Source organism: Onychomys torridus, chromosome 9, assembly GCF_903995425.1.
Source record: "Onychomys torridus chromosome 9, mOncTor1.1, whole genome shotgun sequence".
Lineage (NCBI taxonomy): Eukaryota > Metazoa > Chordata > Mammalia > Rodentia > Cricetidae > Onychomys > Onychomys torridus.
Window position 1 is genome coordinate 3,620,722 of NC_050451.1, and position 19,776 is coordinate 3,640,497.

Genomic DNA, 19,776 nt, shown 5'->3' on the forward strand with positions numbered 1-19,776 from the left:
AAGTGTCACAGAAAGAAAAGGTATGTGCAAGTTTGGGAAAATGAGAAGTCTTGGGGTGTTCATAAAGCTTAAAAAAAAATCATTGCCCAAGGAATGTGGTTTGGGTAGGAATGTGTAGCAGGAAGCTGGGGGGCATCAAGTGGACAGACCCTGGTATAACAGTAGATGATGAAAAGGGCCTAGACTGGAAGAGCAACAGGAAATCACTACAATTTTAGTGTCTAACAGGTTCTAAGCCAAAGAAAGATGCTTGTAAAATAACTCATTCTTGTTGCAGTTTGGAAAACTGCTTAAGTATGGCAAAACTCAGAAGGCAACTAGAGTACAGGGAAGCAAAAGAGACCTGATCTAGCTGAGGACTGAAACGGCCCTGGAGAAAAATCACTGACCAGGTTGGCAAGCCGGCTCAGTGGGTAAAGTGACTTTGAGGCAGATAAAAAGCCTTAATTTAGATTCCCCAGCAGTCACATAAAAGCCAGGTGGTTGCACTCATCTGTAACCCTAGTTCTGGAGGATGAGACAGGCAGGTGGCCAGAGCTCTCTAACCAGTGGCTAGTTCCATGTTCCAGTGGAAAGCAATGGAGAAAAACACCCATCAGCCTCTGAGCTCCACAAGCACACCTCCCCACCCCTCACACGCATACCACAAAGGAAAAATAACCTTCTCTCTTCCGTATTTTAGCAAAAATGGATCCTCTATCATTGGACTACAACTGTCTCAAATGAAATGAAGGATATTGATTGTCTTGTCCTAGTATACAAGGTTTGAAGCACAGGGGATGCTTCCTCTCAAAACAACATGTATTTAAAAATCTTTGTTGGTTCTAGTTATTAGAATATACTATTTTTTGTTTGTGTAGACAGGATGTCACTATGAAGCACAGACTGTACTCATGTACAGGTATATGCCACCACACTTTACTTAACATTTGTGGAAGTTCACTTAACATTTGTGGAACATTTGTGGGTCTCACTATGTAGACCAGGCTGTCCTGGAACGTCCTGTATAGACCAGGCTGAGACTGACCTGCCTTGGCTTCCTGAGCATTGGGATTAAAGGCCTGTGCTACCCTGCTCAGTTTTAAATACTTTCTTATCTAACATTGTTAAAGCATAATTGGTTCCAAAACTTACTTATTTTCCTTTTAAGGAAGGGGATATAGGGTTCTTCCACAAATGACATGGAGTTTGAGAACTAAACAGAAAAACAAAATAAAGCAAGGGGGGGAAGGACATTAGCTCTCTACAGTAGAGAGAACAGCCAAGTACAAAGGCCTGCTGAACAAGAGCTGGAGCAGTGAGGAATATAGGTTCAAATTTACTGAATGCCCAAGACCTGACTTCTAATGCATATATCACTTCTGCAATGCTGAGAAGCAGGGAAAACTGTTACTCTGCAGTTGATTTCCTTTTTCCTAGCTGCCTCGATAGAGCTATTTTAAAAATGCCACTTCTGCTGGGCGGTGGTGGCACACACCTGTAATCCCAGCACTTGGGAGGCAGAGGCAGGCGGATCTCTGTGAGTTCGAGGCCAGCCTGGGCTACAAAGCGAGTTCCAGGACAGGCACCAAAGCTACAGAGAAACCCTGTCTCAAAAAACCAAACCAAAACAAAACAAACAAAAAACCGCCACTTCTTAGCTGGGTGGTGGTTACACCTTTAATCCTGAGGGAAAAAAAATTAGAGATACATTTTACAATTGCAAATTGCTGACTTTGCTTCTGTAAACTTGCTTGTGTTAGACACTGACTCATCCTCTCCCTGGAAATAAGTAAAAAGTTTCAGAGCCCAGCCGTCGGCCTTGGGACAAGGTCTGCAATTATAGATTAAAATAATAATAAGTTCCTGTTTAAAAATTCCTCAAAGGGGACCCAAGATAAGGACCATCTGGCGGTTCCAGCAAACTAGGTCAAATGTCAGCCAATCACAAACCTGTAACTATGCGAACTCCCCTCCAGAGTAACCGCTCCCCCTAGACCTCCCCTAAGCCAACCAGTTTACGACTAATGTTACAAAATATCCCGCGTAACAAAATGATTGCTGAAATATATGATGATTTTTAAATTGGGCCAAACCCGGGGCACCTGGTATCTTATGCTAATTTTGTAGTTTCTGCCTTTAAAAATGCTTGTAACCGCTGCTCGGGGCTCTCTGACTGACCAGGACAGAGAGCCCACTTGTGCCAGTGCTGAATACATTCCTCATGCGTGTTGCATCTGCTGGTTTGGAATCTTGGTTTCTGGGGGAGCCCTCTCACAGACGAAAGTATCCCAGGGGTCTGGGGTCTTTCATTTGGGGGCTCGTCCGGGATTTGGGCACTCCCAGACCCAAATTCCAAGGCCAGTTGGAGGTAAGACAGAGCTCTAACGTTTCATGTCTTTAATGTTTGTTGTTTTTTTGTTCTATGTTTTGGGATCCAAAAGTGCCTGTACAGGACTTGTATCTGAATTTGTATTTGGGCCAGTGGGGAAGGCAGACGTGCCCAGACCCCTGGTCCCGCCCTGGAGTTCCACTCTAGGGTCGTTTGGAGGGAGGAAGAGATCCAAGTGTCTCTTTGTTCTAGGGAGTTAAGGCACGGCCGGACCCTCCCATTTGAAGTTTCCTTCCTCATTTGTACTCACTCGGCACCGTGCGGTGTTTGTCTAGTCTTGTTTGTTTCTGTTTAATGTTGATTGTCTTTGTTGTCTGTCTTGTGGCCTCTAGAAAAATGGGACAATGACTAACAACCCCCTTAAGCCTCACTTTAGATCACTCTAAAGATGTTACAACCCGGGCCCACAACTTGTCACTGGAGGTCCGGAAAAAGAAATGGATCACATTCTGTTCTTCAGAATGGCCTGCTTTTAATGTAGGGTGGCCAAAGGATGGCTCTTTTAATCTCGATGTTCTCTTACAGGTGAAGGCTTGAGTTTTTTCAGCCCAGCCCTCATGGACACCCTGATTAGGTCCCCTACATAGTCATTTGGGAGGATCTTGTCTGAGATCCCCCAAAGTGGATCAAGCCCTTCCTTCCCCAGCCTCCGTCCATTCCCCTTGTTCCCCAGTCTCCGTCCACACCCCTTGTTCCCCAGACTCTGTCCACACCCCTTGTTCCCCAGCCTCCCTCCCCACACCTTGTTCCCCAGCCTCCGTCCACTCCCCTTGTTCCCCTCCCTCCACCCTCATCTTCCCTCTATCCCCTAAAAGAATTGTCCGGGTTTAAAGCTAAGGACTCTTCCTCCTCACCTCCCCCTGTTTTATCTGATGATCAGACAGATTCGCTACTGTTAGACCCCCCACCACCTTATGCCCAACCCGCTCGCTCGATACAAAAAAAAAGGGGCCCCCTAGAGGGCTCCCTTTCCCCACCTGCTTCCTCCCCAGACTCCACTGAACCGAGGCGGGTCCCCAGGTGCTACCACCGCCTCTGGCTCCCTCACCACCTCCCAGCAGTCATATGCGCCTCCGCTGTGATCGACGAGGGGACAGTGAGGGGGTCTGGACAGCCCATGCTCTTCCCCTCCAGACAGTGGCCGGCCAATTTCAGTATTGGCCTTTTTCCACTTCAGACTTATATAACTGGAAAACTCACAACCCATCCTTTTCACAAGACCCTCAAGCCCTGACAGGCTTAATTGAATCCATTCTGTTAACCCACCAGCCCACTTGGGACGATTGTCAGCAGCTCTTACAGACTCTCCTCACCATGGAGGAATGGCAGCGGGTGTTCCTAGAGGCTCGCAAAAATGTTCCAGGAGAAGATGGCAGACAGATGCAGTTGCCTAATAAGATCGATGAAATGTTCCCGTTAACGCCTTGATTGGGACTTCAACACGGCAGCTGGTAGGGAGCGGCTCCGTCTTTATCGCCAGGTTCTGTTGGCGGATCTCAAAGGGGCTGGAAGGCGCCCCACCAATTTGGCCAAGGTACGTGCGATAATACAGGGGGCTGAGGAAACACCCACAGGATTCCTAGAGAGGTTGATGGAAGGATATCGTATGTATATGCCCTTTGACCCCTCTGCTGCAGATAGGCAATCCAATGTCATCATGTCCTTTATCGGGCAATCAGCCCCAGACATACGGACTAAGCTACAGCGGTTGGAGGGGCTTCAGGGATACACCTTGCAGGATTTAGTCAAGAAAGCAGAAAAGATTTTTAATAAAAGAGAGACACAAGAAAAAAAGAAAGAAAGACTGCGTAGGAAGCAGGAGGACAGAGAGGATAAGCGAGACAAGAGGCGTACTGGGGAGCTAAGCAAAATCTTGGCCACCGTAGTGCGACAGCCAGAAGAGAGAGGGGCTAGGTTAGGTAGGGGCCTGGGAGACAAAAAAAGACCTCAAGTGAGCTGTGACCAGTGTGCATATTGTAAGGAAATAGGACACTGGGCCAAGGACTGCCCTAAAAATAAAAGACAGACAAGGGGGACCTGGAAGTCGGCAGAAATATTGTCCCTACAGGATGATGAAGACTAGGACACTCAGGGCCAGGAAGCCCCACCCTGAGCCCTGGAAAACCCTTCGAGTGGGGGGCCAACCAGTAACCTTCCTTGTTGACACCGGTGCCCAACATTCGGTCCTAACCCAATCAAGAGGTCCCTTGAGTTCTAAGACGTCCTGGGTACAGGGGGCCATGGGAGGAAAGCTGTACCGATGGATGACTGAGCGAAAACTACACCTTGGGACGGGGTTAGTCACTCACTCATTCCTCCTAGTTCCAGATTGCCCCTATCCATTGTTGGGGAGAGACCTCCTCTCAAAAGTAGGAGCCCAGATTTACTTCCAAGAAAAAGGGGCCTCCGTTAGGGGACCCCAAGGGCAGCCCCTCCAAGTCCTAACTCTGCACCTGGAGGATGAACATCGATTACATAAAAGCCCTCAGAGTCAGCCATCCTCAGTTCGCTCTTCTGCAGTATGTAGATGACCTGCTCCTAGCAGCCAAGACTTGAGAAGACTGTCTAAAAGGTACCGGGGCCCTGTTAAAAAGGCTAGGGGAATTAGGGTATAGGGCCTCAGCTAAAGAGGCCCAAATTTGTGTCAGACAAGTGACCTACCTGGGCTATAAGCTGGAAGGAGGACAGAAGTGGCTAACAGAGGGTGGTAAACAAGCCATCACCCAGATCCCACCGCCCACAAGTGCACGGGCCCTGAGGGAGTTCTTGGGAAGCGCTGGATTTTGTCGCTTATGGATACCAGGATTTACTGAGCTGACAGCCCCTCTGTATCCCCTTACCAAGGCCAATGCCCCATTCCGTTGGGAAAAAGAACAACAACAGGCCTTTAATTGAATTAAAAAGGCCTTATTATCAGCTCCGGCTTTGGGCCTCCCAGATGTGACCAGGCCATTCACTTTATATGTGGATGAATGACAGGGAATTGCAAAAGGAGTTTTGACCCAAAAATTAGGGCCCTGGAAAAGACCGGTGGCCTACTTTTCAAAGAAACTGGACAATATGGTGGCCGGATGGCCCCCATGTCTCCGTATCATTGCAGCTATGGCCATATTGGTAAAAGACTCTGATAAGCTAACCTTGGGACAGCCCTTGACAGTGACGGCCCCCCATGCCATAGAGACAGTTATTCGCCAGCCCCCTGACGGATGGCTTTCAAATGCCCAGATCACCCATTACCAGACAATGCTATTAAATCCCGACTGGATTCGGTTCGGGGCTGCAGTCTCTCTCAACCCAGTGACTCTACTTCCAGACTCGGACTCTCACCTCTCCATCGAACATGATTGTCATCAAATCCTGGCAAAAGTACATGGGACCCGTGAAGACTTAACTGACCAACCTCTGCCAGATGCTGAACACACCTGGTACACGGATGGGAGCAGTTTCCTGCATAACGGTGAGCGAAAGGCAGGGGCAGCAGTAGTAGATGGGACCACAGTCATCTGGGCGTCGGCCCTGGAGCCCAGAACCTCAGCACAGAGGGCCGAACTCATCGCCCTGACGCAGGCATTGACAAAGGCCCAGGGAAAAAAGGTCAACATTTACACAGACAGCCAGTATGCTTTTGCTACTGCGCATGTCCATGGAGAGATTTATCGAAGGCGGGGCCTGTTAACTTCAGCGGGAAAAGATATTAAAAACAAAAAAGAAATCCTAGACCTCCTACAGGCCCTCTTCCTACCTAAAAAGGTGGGGCATCATCCATTGTCCGGGTCCCCAGGTGGGGAGGGACCCTGTAGCGGTAGAAAACAGGTTGGCGGATGAAACTGCTAGGATGACAGCCTTACAAAACCAAACCCTTGCCTTAACCACATCCCAGGAAGGGCAGCCAAACAAACAGCCTCTCTTCCAGTATTCAGATCAGGACATAGAGATGGCCAAAAAGTTAAAGGCAACCTTTAATGACTCAACCAGAACTTGGGAATACAAAAATAAAACTATACTGCCCCAAAAGGATGCAAGGAGACTGGTCACTTACCTGCACAGCTGGACTCACTTGGGTTATAAAAAGCTAGAGACTCTTTTACAGAGAGAGGAACAGTTTCATTACATTCCAGATTTATCGGGCATAATTAAACAAGTTGTAGACTCTTATATTCCCTGTGCCAAGGTCAATGCAGGCCGGTTCCAGGTACCCGCTGGAGTCAGGAAAACGACCCGGCACCAACTGGGAGACTGATTTCACCGAGATCAGGCCTGGCAAATATGGAGTTAAATATCTCCTAGTCTTTGTAGATACCTTCTCCGGCTGGACAGAAGCCTTCCCCACCAAACAAGAAACAGCACAAGTGGTGGTCAAAAAGATTTTAGAAGAGATCTTTCCTCAATTTGGGCTCCCTAAGGTAATAGGGTCAGGTAATGGCCCTGCTTTCGTCTCTCAGGTAAGTCAGATGGTGGCCAAGCTTTTGGGGATAAATTGGAAATTACATTACACTTACAGACCCCAAAGTTCAGGACAGGTAGGGCGAATAAACAGAACGATTAAAGAGACCCTAACTAAATTAGCCCTAGAAACTGGCACTAAAGACTGGGTCCAACTCCTTCTCATGGCCCTGTTTAGAGCTCGAAACATTCCATCGAGCCATGGACTGACTCCCTACGAAATCCTATATGGGGGACCCCCTCCTATAGCAGATTTCCTTGACCCTGCCATTGATTCCTTGGCAAATACCCAAAGTTTGCAGGTGTGGCTGTGAGCCCTACAACTCATCCAGAGACTGGTGTGGAAGCCCTTGGCCGCCGTCTATACAGCTGGGAGCTCCACTGTCCCACACCCCTTCCAGATCGGCGACGAAGTGTACGTGAGAAGACACCAATCCAGGACCCTCGAGCCTCGTTGGAAGGGCCCATACACTGTGCTGCTGACCACCCCCATGGCAGTAAAGGTCGATGGCATCGCTGCCTGGATCCATGCCTCCCATCTTAAGCCAGCACCCCAGCCGGGACCCGACTGGAAATTGGAAAAGACTAGTAATCCCCTTAAACTTCGAGTCCGCCGAGCTGGTATTGTTTCTCCTACTGGTACTTTTACCCTGTAACCTAGGAGCTAGCTCAGCAGCTAATCCACACTCCCCCCAACATCTGGTTTGGGAAGTCAGCACTGCTACTGGACAGGTCGTCTGGTTAACTGAAGGCGACCACCCCCCCAGAACGACTGACACTCCACAAGATAATATACAGACACCCTAAATTTTAAGATTAAAATTAGTCCAAAGAAAAAGGAGGGAATGAGGAAAAAAAAATTAGAGATACATTTTACAATTGCAAATTGCTGACTTTGCTTCTGTAAACTTGCTTGCGTTAGACACTGACCCATCCTCTCCCTGGAAATAAGTAAAAAGTTTCAGAGCCAGGACAGAGAGCCCACTTGCGCCAGTGCTGAATACATTCCTCATGCGCGTTGCATCTGCTGGTTTGGAATCTTGGTTTCTGGGGGAGCCCTCTCGCAGACGAAAGTATCCCAGGGCTCTGGGGTCTTTCAAGTTCCAGGCCGGGAATAGAGTGAGACCGTGTTTTAAAAGCCGAACAAAAGCCACGTGGTGTGACGTCAAAGCAGAAATACTGGTTTAAAGGGACCTAGCAGTGAGTTCTCCAAAACCTGATGATGAGGCTCTTCATGTGTGAGCCGTCACCTCAGGGCCTGTCCCACACCACACAACAGAAACACGTCTGGAAAGCTAAGGGACTGACCGCCGCCAAGGCTCTTCCGGTTGGTGGGGCCCCGGCATCAAAGACTCCACTAGCAAACCGGAAACTAGTTAGGGGGAAAAAAAGGCGTTCAGGCTCCTAAACGTCATATCCGGCTTCCTGACGGGAACAGAGTCCCCGCCAGCGGAAGTTACTTCTGTGATGGGCGGGACGTGGAGGCGGGACTTATCTCCCAGCAGCCAATGAGCTCTACCCACCTCCCTCCGGGCTTCTAGTCCAGGCCTGTGACGTAAGGGCGGGGAGGCGAGCTACGGAAGCTGCAGGGGGCTGGTCTGCCCAGCCGTTTGGAAGCGGGCTGCCGAGGGAAGATGGTTTACATCTCGAATGGTGAGTGAGGGCCTTGCCCTGGGCTCCATCTGCCCTCGCCCGCCGGGTCGGAGCTTAGGGCGGCCTCCCCCACATCAGTTCCCCAAGCCGGGAGGAGTCGGAAGCGAAGGCGGCGGGACCCGAGGCGCGTCCCGAAGGTCCCGGCCCCGGAGCCCCGCTGGCCTCAGCGGAGGCCTCTCATTTGCGAGTGTGTTCTCCTCGGGCGCCGGTAGCCTCCCCGGGTGATGGCAGTGTGTACAGAGCGCTTTTGTGTTGGGCCACTGTTACACGGCATTCTCTGTTTAACCATCTCGGTCATCTTCTAACTGTCCTGTTCGGATGGTGCTTTCCTACCCCAGATTTTCGGATGCAGACTGAAACGCAGAGAGCTTGCATAGCTCGTTCCTGATCACAAAGGCAGTCAGTATAGGACTTCGGTCGAATTCAAACTCAGGCTGGCTCCAGTATGACCTATTGCCCATCTGGCCACTGGGCGCTGATGTGGAGGAGGCCGCCCTAATAGTGTAAAATAACAACAACAAGAACAAGGCAGAACTAGCACGAACATGAAAATTTTTTGAAACAGGGTCTCACTTTGTAGTTTTGTCTGCCCTGGGACTCACTGTGCACACCAGGCTGGCTGCCAGTTCATAGCGATCCTCCTGCCTCTCTCCCTGTCTTCTGCGTGCTGGGATTAAAGGAACGTACTACCATGCCAGGCAAAACAAAAGTTCTGATAGGTTTCCTCCCCTAAGAGTATTGCTAGTTCCAAGCCCAAGATTTTGCCCCGATTTGAAAGAACGTGGGGAGCAAGTCTCTCAAATAGAAAATCGGAGAAAGACAATTCACAAGAAAACTTAGAAAAGGTACTGCATGACTAAGCCACATCAGTGCCAGAACGTGTGTGGCGTAGCTGAAAATCCCTAGTGCAATCGTCTTGGGTTCCTGGAAGTAGGTGTGGTTGTATTTGATTCATCTGTGTATCTCCAGAGATGAAGGTATCCGGGAAAAGTCTTTTGGCTGGGAGCACTTTGAATTTTGGGCTTTTCGGAATTCCAACTCCAGATGACAAAGCTTTGAGATAGGTGCTGTGATGGGGTTTAAAGGGATCGTCAACGTTGCAGCTTAGTTTTGGGTGCTTACAGATTTTAATTTATTATTTGTGGTTGAGGTAACTAGCTTCCTGCATTATTAAATAATTACATAAAGTGTAATTAGAGTATGTAGAGTGTTGTAATATGTGTCATGTTAGGACTTTAACACCTTTTGTTGTTTGACAGATGCAACTTTATTCAAACATATTATTACCCTGTGGGGACACCGAGTTGTAAAGGTTCTCTCTTTAGAATTTAGGAGAGTGCAAAGAGCCATGTAGAATGGTGGATATGCAGTTAGTTCTTTAGAATCACAAAGGAATAATTGATGGACTACAATTGGATCCATCATCTTGGTACTGTAATTTATCAGTACTTCATAGATGATTCTTACCTCCAGATGACACCTTTATCCCAATCCAGTATGCTGGGTAGCTCTGGGATAATTTTCCTCAGAAGCCAACGCAGCAGAGTTCATCACTTCACCCATTGACTGTCAGCCTCTTTTCTTCTCTGCCTCAGGGAATAACTAGAAGTGAGCTGGTTAAGGAAAGATAAACCCTGAAAGAGGGATGGAGGGAAGCTGCAAAGCCCTTCAGATCACCTTCAGATCACGGAGAAGTCAGGTGGTTGATGAACAGCTGTTCTCCCACCGGAATACCCTTGACTTCTTGATATGTAAACCTGAAACCAACTTTTATGTTAGAGGTTCAGTCTTGCTTGAGACAAAGAAGAGTCTATTATTTACTCAAGAGCACAGCGTTACAGAAAATACTGGGTATTTTAATAAAGAACAAATTAACATCTTTTCAGTGCTTGGACCATATAGATTCTTTGTATAAGAAATTTATCAAAATAACTGATTCTAAAGATCTGTATATCTAGGAGCGGTGGCATCACACTCCTTTAATCCCAGCACTCGGGAGGCAGAGCCAGGCGGATCTCTGTGAGTTCGAGGCCAGCCTGGTCTACCAAGTGAGTTCCAGGAAAGGCGCAAAGCTACACAGAGAAACCCTGTCTCACAAAAACAAAAAAAAAAAAAGGCGGGGGAGGGGGGCTTGGGGATTTAGCTCAGTGGTAGAACGCTTGCCTAGCAAGCTCAAGGCCCTGGGTTCGGGCCTCAGCTCAGGGGGGAGAAAAGAAAAACAAACAAAAAGATATACAAAAAACTCAAAGATCTGTATATCTAAATAACCTTTTGTACAGGTGAGAGACTTTGCAAGTGTGGGAAAAAAATTCTCTGAACACCTTTAAGAAAATGGATGCTGCCACTTGTGTTGGCGCACACCTTTCATCCCTGCACTCTGGAGGCAGGCCAGCACCTCTCTGAGTTCACGGCCAGCCAAGGCTGCCTAGTGGGACTCTATCTCAAAAGAAAAGAAGAAATAGAATTAGTGTAAGCATCTCATCCAACCCATTGCTTTTCTTCAAAATGCTTGAATAAACAGATGTTTGTATATTCATGCTCATAGTGGTATGATTCATAATAGAAGATTGAAATTGCCTTTGACAAGTGAATGAACTATATATATCTATATATCTATATCTATCTATCTATATCTATCTCATCTATCTATCTCTCTCTCTCTCTCTCTCTCTCTCTATATATATATATATATATATATATATATATATATATATATGAATATTGGCCAGTTTTTTTAAAGGAAAGGAACTTTGATAGGCTGTCATGTGGCTAAACCCCAAATGATGCTAAGTGAAACAAGCTAATCACAAAACATGGAAATGGCTTAATTCCTTTTGTGTGAGATTCTACAGTAATTTACAGAGGCAAAAAGTAGATTGGTGGTTGCCAAGGGTTACAGAGAAGAAGTAATGGGAAGTCAAAGTTGACTGGGTCGAATTCAGGTGGGGAAACAAAGTAGTTTTGGAGGTAGGCAGTGGTGATGTTTGTGGATGTGCTTATACAACTGTGTACTCAAAATGGTAAATGTTATGCTAGAAACACGTTGCCAAAGGAATGAACTCTAGATCTCAGAATTTTACGTCACTCAAACTGGACCTCTCATGACTATTTTGAAATAGTGGACAAATTAAAACCCAAACTTATTGATTAAATGCAATGCCAAGTTGTGGACTCTGCCACTCTATCTATTTTCTTCTCCCTATAGGACAAGTATTGGACAACCGGAATCAGTCCCCATGGAGATTGTCTTTTATAACAGATTTCTTCTGGGGAATAGCAGAATTTGTGGTTTTTTTGTAAGTATAAAAGCATTTAGTTAGTTGTATTTATACTTAAGAATTTCATACATGTATACAGTGTATTTTGATCATATTCATCCCCTCTTCTTCTTCACTTCCCCCTGCCCATGCCATCCACATGCCCCCTCCTACCTCATACCCTTGCTTCTCTTTATGACCCACTAAGTATATTTACTACTGGCCAGATGGGTGTGGACGCATCCCCTGGAGCATTGTCTGGGACCACACCCCTAAAGAACACTGACTCCCCCTCCCTTTAGCAATCATCAGCTGTCAGATAGCTCTTCAGGGGCTTATGTTCCCCCCTCCACTGTTGACTGGCTTGATTCTGTGTGAGCACCCACATCTTCGAAGAATTCGTGAGTGCAACACGTCTAGGACACGCTGTTTTGTCCCAGTTCTTCCGACCTCTGGCTCTTAGAATCTTTTCTCTCTTTTCCATGTTGTTCCCTACGCTTTTGGGGAGATTGTGTGATGTAGATACTCACTCATGGCTGACCCTTATTCTCACTCCGTAGACCCTTATTGTCTACACTTTGACCAGCTGTGAGTCTCTGTAGTAACCACAGTCCACTGCACAAGGAAGCAGAAGTACCTATTGCAATTATTTAAATAGCTTTACAGAGTAAGATTAAGCCTTCTTACAATTATAAATACAGTGTTGAGTTAGTGAGCTTGACTGCCTGAACCTTTATGGTGGCCATGTCAGCTTACAGCCAGACCTTGTTCTACTGTCAGGTTACTTTGCTTTTCTTGTATTTTTTGTTTTGGTTTTTGAGACCAAGTGTTGCTAAATAGCCCTATATAACTGGATTAGTGTTACATTATGTACAGAGTCAGAGATGGCCTAGAATTCATTGTAGTCTTCCTGCCTTGGCCTCCTAAATGTTGAAATTATAGGAATATCCCACCACTCCTGGGTCTGAACTCTTAATGAAGGATTAGAAGTCAAGCCGGGCAGTGGTGGCGCACGCCTTTAATGCCAGCACTAGGGAGGCAGAGGCAGGTAGATCTTTGTGAGTTCGAGGCCAGCCTGGTCTCCAAAGCGAGTTCCAGGAAAGGCACAAAGCTACACAGAGAAACCCTGTCTCGAAAAACCAAAAAAAAAAAAAAAAAAGAAGAAGAAGAAGAAACAAAAATTTAAACTTCTCAGTCATACCAAGCAGTTCTTTATTAAATGAGGGTTGGTTTTGTTTTGCTGTTTTTTTGTCTTTTGTCTTTTACAGGCTGTTACTATCAAAATTACCAGTCAGTCACTAACAAGTCTTACTTGTCCTGAGTTTGAGTGTCTCATGGTTGTAAAGAGTCCCTTCCTTCATTTAGGTGCTGTGCTGACTAGTTTTATGTCAACTTGACACAAGCTAGAGTTTTCTAAAAGTTATCAATTGAGAAAATGCCTCCATAAGATCAGGCTATAGGCAGGCCTGTAGGGCATTTTCTTAATTAGTGAATGATAAGGGAGGGCCCAGCCCACTGTGGGTCGGGACACCCTTAGGTTCCATAAGAAAGGGGTCTGGACAAGCCAGTAAACAATAACCCTCCGTGGCCGGGACATCAGCTCCTGCCTCCAGGTTCCTGCCCTGCTTCAGTTCCTGTCCTGACTTCCTTCAGTGATGGATTACAATGTAGAAGTGTAAGCCGAACAAACCTTTTCCTCCCCATTTGCTTTTGGTCAGTGTTTCAGTGCAGCAAGGGTAACCCTAACTGAGACAAGCACAGGATCAGTAAATGTTTTTCTATTGCAGGGGATAGTGGGATGAGTGTCATGGAGGAAGTTACCCAAGAAGGGACAAGAAAAGGCCCTAACTTAAATTGACCAGTGCAAAATGTAATGACTTACAAATGTCACCTAACTATATTGTCTGTTGTTTTGCCTTAGTTAACACTGTCTAAGAAATTAGAAAATCGGGCTAGGTGTGGTGGCATACACTTTTAATCCCAGCCTTCAGAAGGCAGAGATAGCAGTGTTCTAGGCCAGCCAGGACTATACACATAGTAAGACCTTGTCTTTGGTGGGGGGAGAGGGGAGAGAAGAAGAACAAGAAGGAAAAAAGGAAAGAAAGAAAATTGCTTTTTTAATATATATGTATTCTGAGAAGTGTTGTGCCTCTGACTATAATATCCTCATCTCTTCCCCAAGGTGATGTCAGGTAAGCTGTTGGCAGAGGAACTGCAGGCACGGTGAATGTAAGATACTACTGTGAAAACAGAATAAGTTAGTGGGGGTGATGACTGTAAGATACTGTAAAAATAGATTATGTTGAAACCTAACCGGAAGAATGAAACTGATGAGGACTCTGGTTTCATGCTGTCTGCAGGAGTTACTAGCAATAAGAAGTACAGGGACAGGTGGCTTTGGCATAAAACATGGCACATCCTGTTTAGACACACACTTATGCTAGATGTTGTCCGGCTAGCTAGGTTCAGCATGAAGTGTAGGCGTAAGCTACTAAGTCGGGTTAGTTACCTCTCAGATGATAATGAAGACAATGGGAGTCTATTTGATGGGACCAGAGTGATATTACTGTTGTTTCTGCCCTTGTTTCAGTTTCAAAACTCTGCTTCAGCAAGATGTGAAAAAAAGAAGAGGCTATGGAAGCTCATCTGATTCCAGATATGATGATGGAAGAGGGTATGTGCAGCCTTCCTTACTGATAAGTGTTTGCCTTTGTGTCCTCATTTTGTTATTTGAGATAGGCTTGTAGAAATTAAAAGATTAAACCCCATTTCACAAAATTAACAAGTTACTATAAATTAAAAGTCAAGGATTTTTGGTTCCTGACTTAGAGTTCACTTCTCCATTGCTGTGAGAAAGCATTGACCACAAGCAACTTGGGCAAGGAAAGTTGATTTCAGCTTTCAGGTTACAGTCCGTCCTCCAGGGAAGTAAAAGCAGGTATTGAAGCAGAGACCATGGAGAAAAGCTGGTTTTTGACTTGCTTTATCCAGCTTGCTTAGCTACCTTCACTCTACAGCCCAGGCCCACCTGTTCAGGAGTGGCTCTATCTATAGTTGGCTATTAGTGATTAGCAATCACAAGCATGCCCTGGGGGCCAATCTGATGGAGGTAATTTCTCGGTTGAGGTTCCATCTCCCTAGGTGTGTCAAGTTGGCAGCCAAGTTACCTATCACACCAATGTACATGGTAGTTGCTATTTTAACAAGGCTGTGTGCTTTGTTTGGTTTTGTTTTTTGAGATAAGGTTTTGCTTTGCAGAGATGTTGGCCTGGTCATTTCCTAGGCTGGCCTTGAATCTCTGATAATCTTCCTGCCTCAGTCTCCCAGACAGAATCCAAGTTCAAGGCCAGCTTGGCCTATATAGCAAATTACAGGCTAGGCAGGACTACATAGCAAGAGAGAACCAATTAACACTGGGTTTACCAAACAGTAGATACTTTCTCTTTCATTAGGCCACCAGGAAACCCTCCTCGAAGAAGAATGGGTCGAATCAGTCATCTTCAAGGCCCCAGCCCTCCTCCAATGGCTGGCGGATGAGGAAGGTAACTTAAAATCTGGAATTAGTTTACAGGACTTTATTTGAAAATGTCTCCTTAGGAATATTTTGATTAGGAAAACAGAAGTTGTAGGGTTTTTTTTTAACATTATTTTTATTTTGTGTTTGAGTGTTTTGCTTGCATGTAAGTGCACTGAATGTGTGCATGGTACCAGAGGAGGCCAGAAGAGGGCACTGGATCCCCTGCAGTTGGTTTTTGTGTGTGTGTCTGCATTTATGTATGTATGCACATATGTGCATGGGTGCCCATGGAGATCAGAAAAGAGTTGAGTCCTTCTGGAGCGGGAGTTGCCAGTTGTGGTAAGCCACCTAGATGGGTGCTGAACAACCATCTCTTGTATGTTGCAAGAGCAGCAAGTGCTCTTAACTGCCACGCCATCTCTAGAAGTTTCGTATTGTACATTTAGAAAGATATATCTTAATTCTTAAACATTCATTGACTTTATTATTGAAATATCAGTTGAGAAAAGATTTGTATTTTTTTTTTCCTCTTTTTCTCCCATCCTTTCCTCTGGACTTCCCTGGCTGCCAGTCCCCTTCACTGTCCCTACCCCTCAGGAACTTCATGTTGGCGTGTATGAGAGAGAGAGGGGTGGGCACTGAGAGGGGAGAAAGAGAGAGGGAGAGAGAGTTCCAGTTTAATAAGCAGGAGCTAATTATTTGAACCTCTTTTAGGTAAACGTCTGCTCTATGGAGCAGACAACTAGACATACACATGTGTAGAAGGAAACCATCAAGAAGAGGTGAAGAACAGCTTATGCAGGACAAGATGGTGTATGTCTAAACAAGGACTGCTGCTCTGTGTCCTCACAGATAAATGAGGTCATGCTGGGAATTCCCTCTGCAGGATCTGGCCTGACTGACATGCAGTTAGATAAATGTACATGTTTGTCTCCTTATCTTTTTTGTATAGTTTACTAAAGTATTAATAGTTTTAATAAGTAAATATTTTTAGGTTGTAAAACTTGATTCTTCATCTTTATATGATTAAACCCCAAGTCTCTGATCTGGAAGAAATAAAGGATATGTATTTAGTTCTGGTTTTTTGTTTGTTTGGTTTTGGTTTTTGCTTTTTCAAAACAGCGTTTCTTTGTGTATTGCCGGCCATCCTGGAACTTTCTCTATAGACCAGGCTGGCCTTGAACTCAGAGATCTGCCTGCCAAGTGTTGGGATTAAAGGTGTGTGCCACCACCACCTGGCTCCAATTGTATTTATCCCTGTTAATGTTGCCTTTTTTCAACTTCTGATATACTGCTCATTGTTATCTTGCTCTCATTTATAAATAAACTACAATATAATTATTTCAGTAGTTAAACATGTTTGCTTTTGGATTTTAATTTTTAATGTATTTATTTTGTGAATACATCTTGTCTGATCTACTACCAGATAAAATGTCAGGATATTTATAAGGCCACAAAATTGAGCTTCAAATGACTGACTATATGCTGGCCAATCTTCAAAAACCATGAATTTTACTCTATCTTGACAAATAGGAATTTGATCCCATTGCTTAAGATCCTACCTACCTACTTTCAGTTCCATCTGGATACCCCTTTCATGTTTTTCCCTAAATAGCCCTGTTCAGCCTACTCCACCACCTCTCCCTTTTTTTTTTTTTTTTTTTTTTTTTGAGAGCCTTAGCTGGCTGATTTACTCCTGTGATAAAGACTGTGTTTTTCAGGGAAGTTATGAGGAACACTGCTTACTGGCTTGTTCCCAATACTTACTCAGCCCGTTTGTTGTATATATACCCCAAGTCCACCATCTCAGGGGTAGCACTAACCACAATGGTCCTATACATCAATCAAGAAAACACCCCACAGACTTGTCTTAGGCTGTCTGATAAAAGCATTTTCTCAACTGAGATTCCTCTTCCCAGGTGGTTCTAGATTAAGTTGTCAAACACTAACCAAGACATATCTATAGCCCAGGCTGGCCTTGAGCTGGGGCTTGAGATCTTCCTGCTTCTGCCTCTGGAGTACTGGGATTACAGTTTGCTTGGCTTACCCGATGAAATAGGCACGGAAATACTATAAAAATGAATAACAGTACACATCCAATGTACACGTGTTGAAACCAAAATATTTAGGTAAAAGCTAAATCTACTTATGAAAGAAATGGGGATGTAGTATCCCAAGACAGCAGGTTTCAAAGAAGAAAAGTGGTTATAGGATTAGGGAGAACAGTTTTGACTACTCAGTTACAGCCAACTTGTTTTATGTTTTCAAAGATGATACTTAAATTATACAGATAACCTGTGAGGGCTTGCTGGAGCCCAACAGCTCCCTAGATAGTGTGGCAGTCTGGCAGGAACATTGTTAAATTTTACCTCATTGTAAGACCAGGCCCTTAGTGTAAGCAGTGGCTTCTTTGTGCTTGTGGCCCAGGAGCCTTTCTGACTCATGGCTGCTGGTGCATGCTTCCTCTCTGAGGACTTAGCCCAGAGTCACGCAGCTTGTATTTAGCTGATCCGTTCTACACTTGACGACTACTATAGCATGTAATACAGGACCTACTACTCTTGTATACCCTGTATTTGAAACTTGTCTTTATTCTGTAGCTTATGACTTTGAGTTATGTTTTGTCACTTAAACCATCAAGAAGGGTAGACCATGCTGGACAATGATCTTTTAATTTTGTTTGTTTGTTTGTTTACTGAGACAGTCTCATTCGATCCAAGGTAACCTTCAACTCCAGATACTGCTCCCTGCTCAGGCACATGGGATTACAGGATGCTCCCCACACCCAGCTCAGATCAATGTCTCCTAGTTTTCTCACCATATTCTGAGGCTGACTGTGGCACACTTCTCATGGAGCTTACATTCTAGTGTGGGAGAAAGTGCACAGGCAAAAAATTACAGGGCGGGTGGTAGTGGCGCACACTTTTAATCCCAGCACTCAGGAGGCAGAGCTCTGTGAGTTCAGGCCAGCCTGGTCTACAGAGCAAGATCCAGGACAGGCACCAAAACTACACAGAGAAACCCTGTCTTAACAAATAATAATTACAGATAAATGGCTCATGTATCTAAGGAGCCAGAACAAAAGGCTACCCGGGAGAGACCTAAAGTGATCCAGCTGAGAGAAGAGCCTTCCAAGCAAGAGGATCCACAGCCTGATGATGGGAGGACATCAGAAATTAAATGTAAGGGCTGGTGATGTGTGTGAGCGGTAAGGACATTCTCTGTCAAGCCTGGCTGACCAGAGTTCTATTCCTAGGACCCATGTGGGAGAAAGGCCTCCCTAGAGCTATTCTTTTCCTCCACATACACACTTTAGGATAGGATGAGTGCACACGCACAAAACAAATCAAGTAGCTGGATATACTCCAGGCGTGGAAGGGAGTGGTACAGGTAACATCGGAGATGTGACTGAAGGCTGCTGGGTGGGTAAGAAGGGCACAAACTGTTGAGGACTTGAATTCAGATCAAAGCACCCACATAAAAGGCTTGGGTAAGGCCTGGTGCTGCCCTGTGCTTACTGGCTATCAGCTCTAGGTTTAGGGAGACTAATAAAGTGGGTACCCAATGTCCTCCTGGCTCTGTGGGTGTACAGCACACACACAGAGATATGCCAGAGCTAGATCAAGTGTGGTCTAGAAGGTAGTTAGCCTTAAACTTGAGGCAATCCTCCTGATTGGAGGGTACATGGAATTACATGTATGTACTACCACAACAGACTAATTTGTGATAGAACACTGAGCGGCTGTGTGGACAGCTTATCTGGAACTGGACTAAACAGGATCCCAGTTTAGAGGCCGCTGTCGACATCCAGCAGGAGTTAGGAAAGTAAGCAACATCACATCCAATGATGTGAACCAACTGAAGATACTTTTCAGTAACTTCAGGACTCCTGATAGTTTGGGTGTTGAAGCAATGGGTGAGCTTCCAAGTTGCATATCTGGTTTATTGTTGGGGTTTTGTCATCTCCTGTCCTGCAGGGAGTGGTTATTCAGAATTCAGTATTTAAAGTTACAATGCTTTGTAGAAATCTTAAGTACAAATATCAAATAAGCTGTCAGTCTGGATCTCAGGAATAGACCTAAACTGGAAAATAATATATTCAGGAATCATGGGTAAAGCCATAAAATTCAAAGCAGTTACTCAAGGAATGTATCAAGAAGAGACCTAGTCCCAAATTACTCAATAGGCCGGACTGAGTGGGACCAGCAAACTGTAAGAACTTGAAGTATTATGGTGCCTGGGAGTGAAGACCTTCCGAGTCTAAATGAGACTGGTTAACCTCAGAGTCACACGATAGCTCAAAATTTATTAGGGTTAGGTGAGACGCCACACACCTTTAATTTCTGAGTTGGAAGCTAGCCTGGTCTATATGACAAGTTCCAGGCTAGCCAGGGATAAGTAGTGAGACCCTGTCTAAAAGAAAATTTAAAGAAAAAAAAGTATTACACTGAAGATGTAGCTCACGGGTAAAAGGATCATGCTCACTATTCATTAGCCCCTGGGTTCTGTGCCCACCATCACCAAAAACAATGGGA

General features: G+C 45.4%; 1 protein-coding gene and 1 pseudogene across 1 annotated transcript; both read left to right on the plus strand.

The window, feature by feature from the left end:
• Positions 1–3,436: 3,436 nt before the first annotated feature.
• On the plus strand, positions 3,437–4,902 carry LOC118591156 (annotated as a pseudogene).
• A 3,452-nt stretch (positions 4,903–8,354) lies between these two features.
• On the plus strand, positions 8,355–15,270 carry Selenok (selenoprotein K). The gene is made up of 4 exons (XM_036200099.1): positions 8,355–8,467; positions 11,673–11,763; positions 14,315–14,398; positions 15,177–15,270. Exons 1-4 carry the CDS (start codon positions 8,449–8,451, stop codon positions 15,268–15,270), a joined length of 288 nt encoding a protein of 95 aa, XP_036055992.1. The 5' UTR covers positions 8,355–8,448.
• The last annotated feature ends 4,506 nt before the right edge of the window (positions 15,271–19,776 follow it).